This window comes from Sus scrofa, chromosome 2, assembly GCF_054392235.1.
Source record: "Sus scrofa isolate SSC_HxYL_T2T_F1_AM1 chromosome 2, Sscrofa_HxYL_maternal_Yorkshire_Landrace_v2.0, whole genome shotgun sequence".
Taxonomy (NCBI): Eukaryota; Metazoa; Chordata; class Mammalia; order Artiodactyla; family Suidae; genus Sus; species Sus scrofa.
The window spans coordinates 98,847,078-98,864,853 of NC_139384.1; the positions used below are offsets into that span (position 1 = coordinate 98,847,078).

Genomic DNA, 17,776 nt, shown 5'->3' on the forward strand with positions numbered 1-17,776 from the left:
TTATATATATTTTTAAAGAACTTAAGGCTGTCTTTGTAAACTATTTCTAAGCTGTACTCTTGGTTAAAAAAAAAATAGAAAATTATAGTTGGAGGATCCTTTTCGGTTATCAAACTTCACAACATGCAGTATTTTCTTGCATGTTTAACACAGAAATTAGTCATTTTCCCAGAAACAAATGCCATCCTGGATCCATATTTCTATCTTAATGGATTCTTTATCTGATATAGAGTAAGAGTAGGATGAGTGATCAAATTGGAAGGTCCCAAACTGGTGTTTTCTTCTTATTACTAAAATGATGGCAAAAACTAAATATGGTTGAGAAAAAAGATATCAGCTATTCCCTAAACTCATTTTTTTTCTTGAATACAAGCTGAATTGTCATATGTTTTAAAATGTTCCTTGAAAAAAAAGGAAAATTGTACTTGCGTAAAATTATTATAATTTAAACTTGTAAAAATTATTGTAAATTTAAAAAGACAGTGTAAGGTTAGGACACACTGAAGACTGGACAGTTACCTTCAGGCATGCTGATAAAGTTGTTTAGTGAATAAAACCTCACTATTAACAGCTACATGTGGGAGTTCCCGTTGTTGTGCAGTGGTTAACGAATCTGACTAGGAACCATGAGGTTGCAGTTTCGATCCCTGGCCTCGCTCAGTGGGTTAAGGATCCAGCATTGCTGTGAGCTGTGGTGTAGGTCGCAGATGTGGCTCGGATCCCGCGTTGCTGTGGCTGTGGTGGCTACAGCTCCGATTGGACCCCTAGCCTGGGAACCTCCATATGCCCCATGTGTGGCCCTAGAAAAGACAAAACAAAAACAACAACAACAAAAAAACAGCTACATCTGATATACAGCAATAACAGTATGCTTTTGTTTTTTTTGAAACAGCATCTACTTCTATTGGAAAATTCAAACATTTTCTGCCATAAAACAATCAGTAGAGGTACACCTGAATAAAAATTTTATCTAATGATACCAGAAAAGAACTTAAAATGATTACCTTTCTCTTAACAAGTAAAAAATTCTTAGTGGGGTGTTAACAAGGAATGTATTTTTTTGCTTCCTTCATTTATTCAAAATATATATATTGAATACCTAGTTTGTACTAAGCATGTAGATACACACTAAAAAATATGCATAAATAACTTAGCATATCGGAGCTTTCATTCTGCTTGGGGAGACATACAGTAAATAACATGATAAAGAAGCAAATGGTTAGAGTGTAAGTGCTATGGAGACAGAAGAAGTAGAGAAGGGGAAATGGGGATTGAGGTGCAGAGAGTTGAAGCAAATTTTAGTTCTATCAGAAAACCAGAGTAGGAGTTCCCGTCGTGGCGCAGTGGTTAACGAATCCGACTAGGGACCATGAGGTTGCGGGTTCGATCCCTGCCCTTGCTCAGTGGGTTAACGATCCGGCGTTGCCGTGAGCTGTGGTGTAGGTTGCAGACGCGGCTCGGATCCCGCGTTGCTGTGGCTCTGGCGTATGCTGGAGGCTACAGCTCCGATTAGACCCCTAGCCTGGGAAACTCCATATGCCGCAGGAGCGGCCCAAGAAATAGCAAAAAGACAAAAAAAAAAAAAGAAAACCAGAGTAGGCCTAACTACTGATATAATAAAAATAATTAAAGAGAAGTTAAGAAAATAGTTAACATGATCAGTGTTCTTCTTTTTATAGCTGGAACAGTCAAATGATTTCAGTTCGTGAAGCCAAAGCCATTCCCAGGCCTGATGGTATTGAATGGAGAAATAAATTCATCTGTGTAGAAGGTAGCTTTCCTACAACCTACTCTCTGTTTACTATCCAACTATCATCATGGTACTGAGAGGATTACTTGTGTAATTTCAGCTTATATTTCAATTAAAAGCCGTGCATTTATGTTCTAAAGTGGTTTATAAATCTTGTAATGATAAAATTTTAATTTTTAAAAAGTAATTAAAAATTCTTTAGTTGTAGGAAGTAATAAATATGAATTTAAGTGTTGAGTCTTTCCAGTTGGTAAGACTTGAGCAGCCTTTAGGCGCCTTTCATGCTTGTAGTTGGTTGAAATGTAGTTTCATGACTTGTAAGTGGAAGAAAATATTCATGTGATGATTCTTTGAAATAAAATTAGTTCTTTTATACTTAAAGTATTGATAATTAATGCAAGTTAGACTTTATGAATATAAATTGATTTTACTTTAAAAATCAGATGCTCTGACGATATTAATTTACATGTAGTTGAATATTTCTTTTTTTTTCTTTTCCTTTTATAAGTCCATTCCTGTGGCATAATGCAGGTTCCCAGGCTACGGGTCAAATTGGAACTGCAGCTGCAGGCCGACACCACAGCCACAGCAGTACTGGATCTGAGCCGCGTATGTGACCTTCGCTGCAGCTTGTGGCAGTGCTGGATCCTTTACCCACCGAGCGAGGCCAGGGATTGAACCTGCATCCTCACGGACACTATGTCGGGTTCTTAACCAACTCAGCCATAACGGGAACTCCACATTTAGTTGAGTATCTCTTTGAACTGGTGGAAACTGACTTCAAGAGGCAGAAATTGTTTTCACAGATGCCAAGTTGATGACTTTGTAAATCTTGAGGTAAAAAAAGTATAAGGAGTTGAGATTTGACATTTGTAGGGAAACATCAAATTTAGAATATTTTAATCTTGAATTATAATGCAGCATCTTAAGAGTTTGTAAATGTGAAATTCTGTCTTCTGCTTTGGTCTTTGGTTTGCTTAATTACACAATGGGTGTATATTATTTTAGTTACTTGTCTTTTTTTTTTTTTTTTTTTTTTCTTCTTCTTGTTTTTGGCCACCCACAGTATATGGAGTTCCTGATCCAGGGATCAGACCTGAGCCATAGTTGTGACCTATGCCTGCAGCTGAGGCAACACCGGATCCTTTAATCAGCTGTGCCAGGCTCAGGATCCAACCTCTGTCCTGGCACTGCAGAGATGCGGCCCATCCCATTGTGCCACAGCAGGAACTCCTCTTCTGAATATTAAATACTGTTGTAAAGTGCTATGCAATATGTGATCTGATAGTTTGACATATGGCGTTATTCTATTCTTTAAAAAAAGTACTGTGACAGCAAACTCTTTCTTGCTCAGAAAGGTGAAAAAAAAAAAAAAGAAAAAATTTAAATTATGGCCCTACCTAGATTATATGACAGATCTAAAGTTAACCTCCCCTTCAGATTTCCTTTTCTTTTATACTTTTCCACATCTTTCCCCTCATTCTAGAAGCTTTGTTCTCTCTCTAGTCCCTCTCTTTCAGGTTAACAACATATGTAGGTCTTCTCATCCTTGAAAAATACTCTTAACTTGATCCTACTGGCCCTTCTAAGTATTTTCTTTCTCTTTTTTAGTGCCAGAATTCTTAAACTCTAGTAATTTTAACTTATTGCCGGTATGATTTCGCCTTCCAACTAATGTCTTTAGTTATCCTCCTTTTCTCATTATTATCTTCAGTTTTCTTGTTCTGTTATAGAATCAGCTTCTTTGTCTCTGTATATGAACTCTACTCATTTTGTGGGTGAAGAGTGAGTCGGGGGGAGGGGGTTAAATCATGGAAGGTAGGTATTGTTGAAGACACACACATATAATCTCTTCCTTTGTTCTCTGTCTGCTCTACTTGCTATCTTGGTTCTCTCTCTCCTACTGCCAAATTCCTAATACAAGTCACTGTTCTTATGCATCTTTTTGAAGCCATTTAGTTATACAATAATTCTCTGCACCGTCTTCCATCTTTACCTGTATTAAACCTTAACTTTCAGAGGTATTGACATTTTTCATACTAGACAAATCAGTGCTCTTTTCAATTAGAATTAAATTTAAAATTACCTTTCTGTGATATTTGACATTGTCCACCTCTTTTGGTATAGTGCTTTATTCTTTTTGATGACTCTTTTATTTTTTTTAACTTTTCTTCTTCTCAGGGTAGTTTTTGACTCTGTAATTCTTCAGAAATCTTACCCATTTTTATGATTTAGACTTAACAAACCTATGTTGATGACTTAATTGAAGTGTCTTTGCCTTATTAGGCAGTTCGTAACTGTTATAAAACTATTGTCTATTTGCCTAAATCTAATAAGATGTTATATTAAACTTTTGCAGTTGCTATTTTGTAGGTCAAAAACTGTCAAATATTGGCAATTTCATGTAATTCGACCACATAAAAAAACTGAAGTTCTCATTGTAATATTTTCTTATTTATATATGAATTTAACATTGCAGAACCTTTTGATGGAACAAATACAGCCAGAGCTGTGCATGAAAAGCAGAAGTTTGATGTGATCAAGGATCAATTTTTAAAGGTAAACAATGCATCACATTAACTCTAGAAACCTTACTGCACTAGCTAGCTTTGAAAATGAGAAAAAATGTAATAGGAAAGAAAAGCTCTGGCTTCTGTGTTGTGAAGCAATTAATGTAGCACAATAGGGAATTTATTGCTTGAATTTGGAAGTACTTCTCCTGCAGTGCGATCGACTCTGCTTTTACTCAGTGGCTTTCACTTTTGTGGAAATGAGCATTTTCACAGTCAGCTTATTAAACGCTCAAAATGAGTGAATATAACCTAACAGACTCCTTTCCCTCCTTAAAATGTCATGGAACATGTAGCCTTGGAAGAAAGCCACATCTGTTCTATAATTTTTTTCTGCATAACCCAGTGCAACAAGGAAATAGAGCTCCATTTTATCTTTGTTTATATTCTGAAAAGTTAAAAATGTACGCATGTTTGTGTGCACACATATTTTATACATACACATTTCAGTCTATGCATATGTAAATTGTAGTTTATTCCTTAGCTTTCTAGTCTACAGAATGAATTTATTCATCAGTCATTTTGCTAGGCTTGGTTCCTATCAAGTAATTCAACAGTACAATATGTAGAAACATATTAATAGGAATATGTACCGTGAGACATAGAGGAGAGAATGGTTCATAGAAGTTCAGGGAACTTGTAAAAAATGATTTCAGAAGCATATTTTTTATTGAGACATACAAGTAGACTGTATTTTGATGATGATTAAAAATGCAAGTGAATCATATTACAAGCTGTCCTTTAAGAAATTAGGTCCTCTCAGTTTGTCAACCAGAATAGAAAATTTAAAATGCAGTATTCTGCAGGGCAAAATAAGTACCAAGAGGGAATATTTTTGTCTTCAGATGAAATTGAGAGCTCAAAGATAGCATTGCTACATTGCTGTTTTTATTAATGGGAGAGCTTTCATTATGATTGTTAAACTATAAAAACCAATACTTTTAGTCAGTGGAACAGCTGAAGTGAGAACAAACTACCAAGATCTACAGCCACCAGGTAGTAGGCCAGATTTTTAGCTTATGAACAATAATTTCAGTTTCTTTCTTCTTAAAAATTCTGTTCATTCTTTTCTAGATGTATTAGATATGGTGCTTTATTATAGATTACTCTCTCCTTCATAAATACAATTTTTAATTGAAAGAGCTTTCTAGATGCAAAAAAAGTCAGATAATTGAAGTAATCTTTCATTACCCTCTCAAACCCAAAGGTTCTACATGAATTACATTGCTGTTTTAGATGAAATGATCTAAATTTGTGAATAAATGTTAATATTGTCAGTTGTATCTTTTTGTCCCACCTATGTATTCATTTCTTATTAATAATTGGAACTACACAGGTATAAAATTTTAATTAATTTATTTATTTTTGTCTTTTAGGGCTGCACATGTGGCATATGTCAGTTCCCAGGCTAGTGGTCCAATTGGAGCTGTAGCTGCTGGCCTGCACCACAGCTACAGCAACATGAATCCAAGCCACATCTGCGACCTGCGCCACAGCTCAGGGCAACACTGGATCCATAACCCACTGGGCGAGGCCAGGGATGGAACCCACATCCTCATGGATGCTAGTCAGATTCATTAACTGCTGAGCCAGGATGGGACCTCTGGGTATAACATTTTAAAATAACATTTTCTTTCTTGTGGCAGAAACAATACTTGGACTTTGTTAACTTGGGAGATAAAGACACAAAGAAAAACATGTCACCCAAAATGTTATTGCCTAGAAAAACCACAATTAACGTTCTAATAACTCTCAGTCTTTTGTTCCACATATATTTTACGTTTTAAAATGATTTTTTTTCTCTTCCAGTCATGGCACCGATTGAAAAACAAACGGGATTTGAACAGTATACTACCTTTAAGAGCTGCTATCCTGAAAAGATAACTGGCCTCTATTTCTTAATAAAGAACAGTAGTAACATCATAATGCATCTTGTTTACCGTCATCATGGTTTCTCTTTAATTATTCTTGTTTTCATGTTTTATTTTTAAGAGGACATACTTATAAAAAGAGTGCATATTTTATTATGACATTTCCTAATGAAACACTTTGATTTAAAGATGTATTTTTAAAAATGTTTACATTGATGATTAGTAACATTATGGCATGAATTTTCAGGAAATCAGATAAAATATTTTTGGGGGGAATTACCTGAACAAATAAAAGGTTTTTGATATAACTTTAAATAATTGTACCACATGCTAATACTGAAGAGATGTGTGGACTTTTTTTGGAGAAAAGTAGATGGTTTGTTGCCTGAGTCTGTTCTAGTAAAGTGAAGACTCAAGTCAGTTATTCGGGTACTTGAAACAAAATGAAATCTTTTATTTCAGTGGAATCACAGCAGAGGCATGAAATACTGGACAGTTGCCTTAGGTCTTCACTCGACTCCTCAGGATAGACGTGAGGCTTTGGTTGAGTCTATATTAATTAGCATTTCATTAGTACCTCACATGCTTTTGGTGTAGTTGAGATTGCTTTAAATTTTGTGTTGAAACAACAGAACATTTGCACTGTAGTAATATGAGCACTAACTCTGTATTGGACAGCAGTTAGGGAATTGTTTGAAAGAATGAATTCATTGTAGACATTTTGAAAAGATCAAGTCCTTTGTGCTTCATGTTAGCCTAGTGTGCAATATGCACTTTGGCTTTACTTCCCGTTTTCCTGCTTTTGTTTTCCCTTTGACATGAAGCATCGCAAACTGAAAGATCAAAGTTGAGATTATATCCCATTGATAGTAGCAGAGTTTTTTTCTGTGTACAATTATAGGATTTGTAATCTCAACTGGAATTTTTTAGGCAGTAAGCCAGTATGAAATGTTTTAGGACATAACAAAATATAAATAAAAGCTTAATGTTTGTAAAGATACCATTTTTAGTATTTCTTTTCCACGTGAAGAAATAGGGGCTGCTAAAAAAGCTGCAGTGTTTTTGGTTTATGTAAATATTTGTAAATTGGTCAGTGCCTGTAAATTTAAATATAAATAATCTTAAAAACAGTTTTTAACTTTTTCAGAAGGACTGTGTACAACTTCTTTTAGACCTGCTGTAGCACAGTTTGTACCTCTAATGTATTTGGGTTTTTTGCAGACCAATTCAGATGCTAAGACTTTTGCTTTGACTCGTAAAAGGTGCATATTTTCATTTTTTTCTTTAAGTTTAAATTTTTGTATGACCAAATGGAATAAAGTTTATATATGGAAATGACTGATTTTTTTCCTTTTTTTTCTGTGCAAGTCTTTACTTCTAAGATGAGATTGAAGCTGCAGTTATCATCTCAATTACTGTGCGAGATTATCTAGATTACATAGAGAATCTTAGAATCAAGTTCATCCTTGGTTAAGCCAACTAGCTACATCAGTACCCTATTTCTCTGGCATTATTAGGAATGAAACCTGCCATACAGGTGACTATTTTCAGTATGTTGAAGCAATTAAGTTTTATATACTAATTTTTTGGTGGAAATTTTCCTAAAATATATTTAACACTGTGCAACTAAACTCTCCTTTATCAGAATGTGTTGAGAATAATTAATATTCCAGTGCTGACCAGGTAATAATTATAAACAATAAATAGTAGCTGTAGTACTCCATAGTAATTCTGTGCAGCTCTCAGGGATGGGTAAGTGTCTCGGGCATTCTGCCTCTACAGTGTTATGACATTTCCTAATAAAGCCCCAGAATCTACCATGGACTCCTTCACTGCCACTGTTTTCTCAGCTTTCATTGTTGCACCCCCCCATCTTACTGCTGCTGCTTTTCAGCTGTATAACTAAAACAAATAGATAAGAAATTAATGCATTTACACTCAATTGTATATCAGTAGACTGAAGCCTAAGATTATAAACTTTTTAACAGCCAAATATGTCAGATAAGTGGGCTAAAGTATGAGATAATTTTTGAGACTGAAATTCTTTTCAATGTGAATTATGTCATTGGTGAATAATTCTTTTATTTTTTATTGTATTGATCTGGCCATTTTTATTTATTTGCATCTGTTGTTACTTAAAGTAGCATTAGAAAATTAAAATGTGCAGTCTCTAAATTTTGGATTGGTTTGAGCTACAGTCTTTACAGATAAATCTTGTTGACTAGTTAGTGTTCCTATAAAATTTTAAGTAGAGAGTATATACAGTGGCTTCCTGTAATTTTGATTAGTGTTTAATGCCACAGCTGCAATTGATTTCTTTTTGTCCTAGTGAGCATATATTTTGGATTACTCATGGAAAAACCCAGCTCATGTAAGAGAATGCATATTGCTGCTGTTAATTAAACTTGGTTCAGTGAACTTTGGGAGGCTGGACTTTGCTATCTTCCCTCTCATGCCCCTTAGCTGATGTTTCTGTGCACTGCCTCAGCTATCTGCAGTTCTATGTCCATAGACCTAATGTGTACATACAAGCTAGTGTAACTGGTGGATACTACCTAATTTACATGATCACCATTTAACAACTCTATGAATAGAATTTGCTGTAATTAAAAATCAGTGTTAGGGAGTTCCCGTTGTGGCTCAGCGGAAATGAACCTGATGAGTATCCATGAGGATGCTGGTTTGGTCCCTGGCTTCACTCAGTGGGTAAAGGATCCATCGTGGTGAGCTGTGGTATAGGTCACAAACATGACTTGGATCCAGCCTTGCTGTGGCTGTGGTGTAGGCTGGCAGCTGTAGCTCTGATTTGATCACCTAGCCTGGGAGCTTCCATATGCCACACCTGCGTCTCTGAAAAGCAAAAACAACAAATCAGTGTTAGCTCTTCTAGCCATAAAATCATCTTACGGAAAAAAAAAAAAAAGTATCATGAAGATATCTCTACCTGTAGTAGGTAATCAGCTGGTTTTGTCTTGTTCTCTTTAGTGCAGGGAACAGTCCTTAAACACATACTATGTGCTAAGTACTTTGCTAAGCTTCTGTGCTTGTGAGAAATGGGGATTGTGGGACGAAGATGAGTAACAAACTTCCAAAGTCTCCTGGGGGAAAGAGACATAAACCTAATTTGTGTATGGGATAATGAGGGAACCTGGAACAGATGTACTGAGCTTAAGTTGGGGTTTTCAGAGAAAGGTGTGATCTTGAATGATGAATAACCGGGAAGATGAAGGTAGGAGGAATGTTGAAGCTAGGATGAATGTTTTAGACAGAAGGAATTGTGTCCATAAAGGTACCATGGTGTGATTTGATGAATGTTAGGAAGTCCTGACTTCCAAAGATGAGACCACAAGGTAAGATAAGGGTTGTAAGTTGTGGGGTGTTTTTAGCACTTCTCTTCCTGAAGAGCTTGAGCTTTTCAGTCTTTGCACAGTTGGAAGCCACTGAGGGCTCTTAAGCATTAGCATAACAGGATCCAACTAAAGATCTGGATTTTTGGGGTTGAGTTCCAGACACAACAGATTTTGGCCAACGTGGGGGAAATTATTCCTTATTCACAAATTTAAGATTTATGAAGATAACAGTTCCTGGCTGAATAATCCAGGGGTCACTGAGGAGAATACACAACGTAGTGATTTGCAGATATGAAGGGAACCAATACTGATCCATGGTTCAAAACTGGGTTTCTGAAATGGGCAGACTTTGTTTCCCACTGGGTCGCTTTACTAGCAAGGAGACCCTGAGCCAGCTAGGAACTCAAGCCTTTCTGAGAGTTTTTCTCATTTCTAAAACTAGCACTGCAGTTAAACCGACCACAGCAAAGTTTAAGGGGATAATTACCACTGCCTGAACTAGTCTTAAGTACTCTGCTCTCGCTGTAAGGGTAGTTACTTGGTTGTGATGAGGGCCCATGGAGAAGCTCAGCTGGGCTCCAAACCCACTTGAGGGCAAAGAGAGGCTGGAGCGGCCCGGTGCCTTTCCCCCTTCCAATTCCCGGGTGCAGCGGGAGCCTGCGCCCCTCGGAGGGATGTTCTCCCGCCGCGCAAACGGCCTGCCCAGGATCTGTCCAAACTGGGGCGGGGAGGGCTGGGGGGAGTTGGCAGACGCGCGGGGAAGAGGACAAGCTGAGCCCGGGCCCCAGAACCTCGGTGGCGAAACTTTTTGACGCCTTCTATTTAAAGTAGCGGGGCTCGCCCGCCCCCGGGCGGGAACCCGAGACGCCCCGCCGGGACAGGGCAGGGCCGGGCCAGGCCGGAGGCGCCCTCAGAGGGAGAACACCAGGCGCGGCGCGGGCGGTTCCGGCTCCAGCTCCGGCCCGGGCGAGGCGCGATGGCGAGCAGCGACAGCAACCACGCCGCGGAGAGCGCCCTCAGCTCCGATGGGGACGAGGAGGCGACCCGGGAGCTGGACACCGAGGAGGAGTCGGAGGGCGAGGAGGGCGAGACGGCCGCGGAGTCGGAGTCGGAGCCGGACGCCAGGTAGCGTGGAGCCCTTGCTCCGGGCCCCGAGTGCGGCCGTCGGGGAGGGCAGGTGCTGCGCGGGGAAACGCCGCCCCCTTCCTTTTCCTCTTTTCGAGCGCGCTGGAGTTCACGTTCCTCGAGCTAAGCACTTTCTCTGTGGGGGCGCTGACTTGGTGAAAAACTTGAAGGTGAAGGTGCCTGTGTCAGCTGGAGTGACAGGCCCGCCTGCAGCAGCAAAGTTCATCCCTCCCCATCCCCCCTTCCTCCTTCATTACCACCCCTCCCCCCCAGGCAGCTCCTTGTGACTTGCGGCTCTTGTTTATTCCTGGGGATTTACTTCGCGTCCTCCCTAACTGCTGATTTGGGCTGAAACGCTTAGCTTTGGCCCAAAGCCTAGCAACAATTTTGAAAGCCTTAGTTAGAGGAGAAGAGGGTGTGGGGTGCAGGTGGAGGCGGAGATGCCTGCTCTGGAAACTTCAGATGACTGGAGGTCTCTTGGATGCCCAGCACTGCTAGAGGAGGACCTAATTTTGGTACAAAGCTCATAATTCTCTGGAGGAAAGCACGGATTTCAGGCGCTCCTATTCTTAAAATTCTGTTGGTGGTGGTGGTTTTTTTCTCTTAAATATCAACCTTTCAGTGCATGTGAATATAACTAGGTAGTACTATATAAAATTATGGGTCTCCCTCCATTTCTATCTCTCTGCATCCCTCTAATGTAGGCCCTGAAACGAAAGTAATAGGAGTCATCTCTCCATTTGGATTTGTTTCTGCTTTTCCTGGTTCTCTTTGAGTATGGGGTTTGAGGGTTTGTTTTTTAGTTTTAGGGGTTTTGTTTGTTTTTTGTTTTGTCCCTCAGTTCTGTCCCCTTCCTAAGTCTATTAATATCAGTACAAAGGCTTTGTAGGTGACAGATGGATGTGCCCATCTTATCCAAAGTTAGAAGTGCTGCTTAATCAAAGCCAGCAGAGCTGAAGCTGAAAAACCCCACAGAGTGGCACTGATTAGGGCGAATTGTCAGATAAGAAGTCTGGAATTTCGGACACAAATTTACCATGTAACTACTAAGTGGGAGGCCGGCACAGTCCCTGCCCTCAACGGCTTTATGGAAGAAGTTTGGAAGCAATATGGGGACCATAAAACAGTGTGCTAAATATATGAGAGGGGCGGGAAGGACAGACCTTCTGTGCAAGGTCAAAAGGAAATGTAATTCTGTGGTTGCCTCCAGAAGGAGTGGGCATGATAGGCAGGAGATGGAGAAGAGAAGGGACTTGTGGGAGATGGAACAAGGAGTAAGGGACCTGTGGTTCCTCGGAAGTACTGAGAAGGGCAAGTCTGTCAATCCTAGCCTTTACGGCATTTCTCTTTTTCTTTTTTTTTTTTTTGCTTTTTGGGACTTACCTGAGGCATATGGAGGTTCCCAGGCTAGGGGTCGAATCGGAGCTACAGCTGCCAGCCTACACCACAGCCACAGCAACAGCAACCTACACTACAGCTCATGGCAACACCAGATGCTGAACCCACTGATCGAGGCCAGGGATCAAACCCGAAACCTCAAGATTCCTAATCGGATTCGTTTCTGCTGCGCCACAATGGGAACCCCAATGGCATTTTTCTCTTAATGGTAATAGGCATCCTCATATCCTTGCCCAGTGAAAATTTGTGGCCCCTCTCTCCAGAATCTGAAAACCCATTTACTTTAAAATGGGAGCAGCTGACAGTGATTCACAGTAGCACTTTGGAGGTGAATCGCTCTTTAAAAAGGTCCAGATCTTCAGGTAAAGATAGGACTTACCTTCAGTAAACGTCATTCAGCCTGCTCTGACGACACACCATAGGGTGGACACCACAAGGGAGTAGAGTAGATCAGAGAAGTGCCAGTAGCAGAGAGAAGGAAAGGAGATGTGTAAGGACTGTGGCACGGTGGGGGCAAGTGGACAGGAGGTGCAGCTGTAGCTCCTTTCAGGAGAGGTGTCAGTTGGAAGGCACTCCTGTGGGAACCAGGAATCTGCGAATTTCTTGTACCTAAAAGTGTGGACAGAGGAGTTCCCGTCGTGTCACAGTGGAAACGAATCCGACTAGGAACCATGAGGTTGAGGGTTCCATCCCTGGCCTCGCTCAGTCAGTTAAGGATTCAGTGTTGCCGTGAGCTGTGGTGTAGGTCAAAGACGCGGCTTGGATCTAGCATGACTGTGGCTGTGGCGTTGGCTGGCAGCTGTGGCTTTGATAAAATCCCTAGGCAGGGAACCTCCATGAGCCTTAGGTGTGGCCCTAAAAAGCAAAAAAAGATGTGGTCAGAAATCAAACTGTTTGATGGGCATGAGTTTACAAACATGGCCCGAAGTTCTTTTTTCTTCTCGGACTACAGGTGAGAGCTTGGAATGTTCTCTAATTTGCAGAAGTAAGAATCAGGAGACTTTCTTCCTCTCAGCTCCTCCATCAAAGTTTTACAATTAAGAGAGGGTTTACTCACTCCATGCCAGTCTCACTACTAAGAGTTTACATGTTTTCTCATTTTAAACCCTCCCCCCAACACTCTGAGGTACCTGTTCTGATAAAATCTACTGAGGGGATGAGGCAAGTAAATGTAAGAACCAAGATGTGAGCCTGGCGGAGTTCCCCTCAGAGCTCAGCAGTAACGGGCCCAGCTAGGATCCATGAGGATGTGGGTTTGATCCCTGGCATCGCTCAGTGGGTTAAGGACTGGTGTTCCCATGAGCTGTGGTGTAGGTTGCAGATGCAGCTCGAATCTGGTGTTGCTATGGCTGTGTGTGTGGCTACAGATCCAATTTGACACCTAGCCTGGGAACTTGCAGCTGCCGAAGTTGTGGCCCTAAAACAAACAAACAAAAAGGTGTGAGCCTGGGGCTGTTTACTCCCAGCCACAGCTAGACTTCCACTGCCTCCCTTCTTTCAGAGGAGAGGACCTTCCTTACTGTAGGGGAAATATGAATGGCTCCAACTGGCTTCTACATGGAAATGTTATTAGAGGAAAATTAAGACCTCATCTGAATCGTGAGAGTTTTCCTCTTCTTGAGTGGAAAATTTGTCTTTGCCTTTCCTTAGAGAGCAGAACCATTCCCAGACATTGAATTACAAACTTATTTTTTTTAATTGAGAGGTACATAAAAATAAATAAATGGGAATTCCAGAGGCGGCACAATGGAATCAGCAGTGTCTTGGGAGCGCTGGGTCACAGGTTTGATCTTGGGGACCACACAGTAGATTAAGTATCCGGTGTTGCTACAGCTGCGGCTTAGGTTGCAGCTGTGGCTCGGATCTGATCCCTGGCCCAGGAACAACATATGCTGTAAGATGGCCAAAAAAGAAAAAAAAAAAAAGGTAAATAAATGGAAATAGCTTAAGTAATAGTGATATAATGATGTGGTATTATTATGCCATTATTAAAATGTTATTTATAAAGAATTCTAACACTATGGAAAATGCATATATTGAATTTGAAAAAATATTCATACTATGATTTAGAATGATCTCACTATAAAGTATGTACTGGAGAAACACTTAAAAGGTTAATAAAGGTTAACATAATAAATAAGATAAAGGTTATGTTACCTTTTACTAACCTTAAAATTAAAAACAGTTAATAGTGTTCCGTCTCTGAGTGATAGGATAATGACTAACATTTTTTCTTTATGTTTAATCTACATTTTTTTGATTTTTCTATAATAAGCAGGAAGTATATATATATATATATATATATATATATATATATTTTTTTTTTTTTTTTTTTTTTTTTTTTTGTCTTTTTTGCCATTTCTTGGGCCGCTTCCCGCGGCATATGGAGGTTCCCAGGCTAGGGGTTGAATTGGAGCTGCAGCCACTGGCCTACACCAGAGCCACAGCAATGCAGGATCTGAGCTGCATCTGCAACCTACACCACAGCTCACAGCAATGCCGGATCCTCAACCCACTGAGCAAGGCCATGGTTCCTAGTTGGATTCGTCAACCACTGAGCCACGACGGAAACTCCAGGAAGTATATTCTATTATCAAAAAAAAGCCCAAAGTTTACTTTTAAAAATTTAAAAGATACAAAGAGTAATCTTTTATTTGGCCTTCCAGGAATAATATATAGAATTACCTGTAGCCGCCTTTCTGAATCAAGGGGGAAAAAAAATCACCTTTAATTGTTAAAATGCATTTTAGTGTAGGAAAGCTCACCACTACACATGTTAATATTTATATTTGATCAGAGAAGTCCCCTTCTCATAGATCATTCAGTGATATGAATATGATATGTGGCATGGAGAGGCCTGAATGGAAACCCTGTTTGCTATTCCATCGTAGACAAATACCCTCTCCTCTCTGAGCTCCAAAATTACCCAACGGGATAAATTTTACAGATTTGTAAAAGGGGATAATTAATAATAATTCCTTATTCATAAGGTTGTCAAAGGGTTAAATAAACTATGTGAACATTAGACTTTGGAAAAAAAAAGGGGAGGAGTTCCCTTCGTGGCTCAGTGGTTAACAAACCTGACTAGTATCCATGAGGACATGGGTTCGATCCCTGGTTTCTCTCAGTGGGTTAAGGATCCAGCATTGCTGTGGCTGTGGGTAGGTCGCAGACATGGCTCAGATCCAGCATTGCTGTGGCTGCGGTGTAGGCCAGTGGCTACAGCTCTGATTTAGACTCCTGGCCTGGGAACCTCCGAATGCCACCGGTGAGGCCCTAAAATGACAAAAGACAAAAAAAAAAAAAAAAAAAAGTTTTTGGCCTTTAGTAGGTTCTCAGTAAGTTGTAGTTTTTCCATCCCTTCAGATGAATCAGTATTGGCAGCCAAGCTACCCTATGCCCAGGTAGCTTGGCTGCCAGTACTGATTGCTTCCTGTTCAGCATGAGAAATGGTCCTTTTCCACTTTGCCTTCCTTGTACTTCATTCACTAAACATTCACGGAAAGCTTACTACTTGCCATGGACCATGCTGGGGTTATGAAAAATTGCTTAGACTCCATTACTGTCCTCAGGATATTCACATTCTAGGTGGAGAAACAGAAAAATATAATTACATCGTTAACTTTATAAGAGATTTAAGGAAGAAAAGGCCTGTATGAAATATCTCAAAGTAGGGAGAAAGTCTTGGGGTCTATCCTTTCTGGAAAGATTGATGAGGGCTTCACTGGGGGCCTTTGGAGCAGTGTCATCAATCAGAAGCAAGTGCCCAGAGGGCTTATCATTCGTGAACATCAAAAAAAAAAAAAAAAAAAAGATTTCCATATTGCTGAAACTTCATATAAAAGTTACATGTTAAAAGCATCTCTGTAAAATCCCCAGGATTTGAGAGCTGGGAGAGGCCATAGAAATGTCACTTTCCAACCAATACTTTTGCACATTCAGAAACTGAGTATCAGGGGACATTTCTTCAAAGTCACACAGCTTTAAGCTGTAGAATCAGGACTAGATCCACTTGTCTGGACTCCAGTCTCGTGTTCATTAATTTATTCATTCAACACTATTTATTGAACTCCTAGTATATGCCAGGCACTTTCTAGGCACAAAGGATAAGGCAGTGAATAAGATGAACCAAGTCCCTGCCCTCCTGGGCGTGACTTTCCAGGTTGGGGAGACAAATAAAAAAATAGGTAATATATCAGTTGGCAATAAGTGATATGAAGAGGAATACAGTAGGGTAGGTGTTGTGCTGTTTGGGATCAGTGGATAAAGGAAGCCTCTGTGATGAGCTGACACGAGAAGAGGCTGAAGGAATGAATGATCCAGGCAAAGAGGAGAGGCTGGTGCAACAGCACCCAGGCAGAAATGTGTGCGGCTTGTTTGAGGAGTACAAGGAAGTCCCGTTGCTGGAGCAGAGTAAACAAGGGGGAGAGTGCTGGGAGATGAGCCTGCGAGGTGATTGGGTTGCAGATCAGATAGGACTTTGTAGATGGTGGTAAAGATTTCAAATTTTATTCTGAGTAAAATAGAAAGCTAGCTTCTTTCTACTGTACCATGTAGGGTTTTAAAAAACACACAAGAAAACTATGGTGATTGCATTATCCTATTAAATGGTAAGCACCTATACATTCATATATTCATTGAACACCTACTGTGTGCCAAATACTATATGACATGTCTCAAGCTTATGGTTTCCTATATGGAGGAAGATATGTACATAGACCCTCATGATTTTCGTATTTTTCTGACTAGTCCACCAAAAACCAACTCTTTAGTCTTTCCCACAGATCACTCAGAAATTTTTCAGAATTTTTGTTTTGGATCATTTTCTGTGGGTCAATTTTAAATTCTCTATTTCAACATAGAGGAGTTTTGCAACAGGGGTACCTAAAACTTAAAAATCACCTTTGTTGACAACTTGGCCAGGGCCTATATAAGAAAGGTCTGCTTAAGCTGATAGAGTTAAAATTATTAGTGACATTTATGTTTAATTAATCATTGTAAGAAACAAACCTGTTGGAAGGTGAGGGGAGTTTGTAAATAGTTTTTGTTATCAGTATGGCACGTACTCTGTTGCCCTTTATCTATTTATATGATGTCTCCCACTGCTGTACTTACCTAGGTGTTTTGACAGGGGTGTTATTTGAGCCAGTCCTCTTTGGAGGTCAGTGGAAAGAGCTGAGATGGGAGGGGTGACTGCTTAGGATGCCAGAGACTGAGGGAGAAGATAAAACAGAGGCACTTGGAGCCAGAAATTGAAGAGCTATTTAAGTGTTGGCTGCATGGGAATTACATGCCCTTGGCGAGACTTTGACTCAATATACGGGGCTACAGCAAGAGCTGGATGTTTTTGCTTTAAAACAGCAAACCTACTAAAGGGCAGGACATATTAACTGATAGAATTTTGTTTTAAAAAAAAAAAAGTGTCTTATATTTCCCAGATATTCTGAACCGGAGCTCAAATTCCCCTTCCTTCCTATCAAAACAACACAAAAAAATACAACAACAACAACAACAAAACCTCAAGGGAATCAGCTGCAAGAGACTGGATCTGATTTGTACCATAAAAGTAATCTTTGGTTTACTCCAATATTATCTTACAGAAATAGTGGATAATAAAATACTTACAGTGTGACCCACACACATCATTTTGAATTTTCTCATAGCCACGTGAAAAGAGTAAAAAGAAACAGGTGAGATTAATTTTAATACTAT

General features: G+C 39.8%; 2 protein-coding genes across 38 annotated transcripts in view; both read left to right on the top strand.

The window, feature by feature from the left end:
- Positions 1 to 7,526, top strand: part of TENT2 (terminal nucleotidyltransferase 2) — a 133,984-nt gene extending 126,458 nt beyond the window's left edge. For 20 of the 36 annotated variants that reach the window (XR_014838135.1, XR_014838141.1, XR_014838140.1 and 17 more), the window contains 3 exons: positions 1,680 to 1,771; positions 4,230 to 4,309; positions 6,130 to 7,526. Coding sequence is in view for 12 of the 36 variants with exons in the window: in XM_085013917.1 (XP_084870043.1) it covers positions 1,680 to 1,771; positions 4,230 to 4,309; positions 6,130 to 6,204 (247 nt within the window). In the remaining 24 variants the exon portion in view is untranslated. Of the gene's footprint in view, positions 1 to 1,679; positions 1,772 to 2,258; positions 2,497 to 2,816; positions 4,310 to 6,129 lie in introns of those variants that run through there. The other 16 variants (XR_014838131.1, XR_002341756.2, XR_014838136.1 and 13 more) reach the window with 5 other exon arrangements.
- Positions 7,527 to 10,436: 2,910 nt separating this feature from the next.
- The window catches only part of CMYA5 (cardiomyopathy associated 5), a 116,233-nt gene continuing 108,893 nt past the window's right edge, over positions 10,437 to 17,776 (top strand). The window contains exon 1 of one of the 2 annotated variants that reach the window (XM_021077698.2): positions 10,437 to 10,666. In XM_021077698.2, coding sequence (XP_020933357.2) covers positions 10,518 to 10,666 — 149 coding nt within the window. In that variant the 5' untranslated portion in view covers positions 10,437 to 10,517. 2 annotated transcript variants of the gene reach the window in all.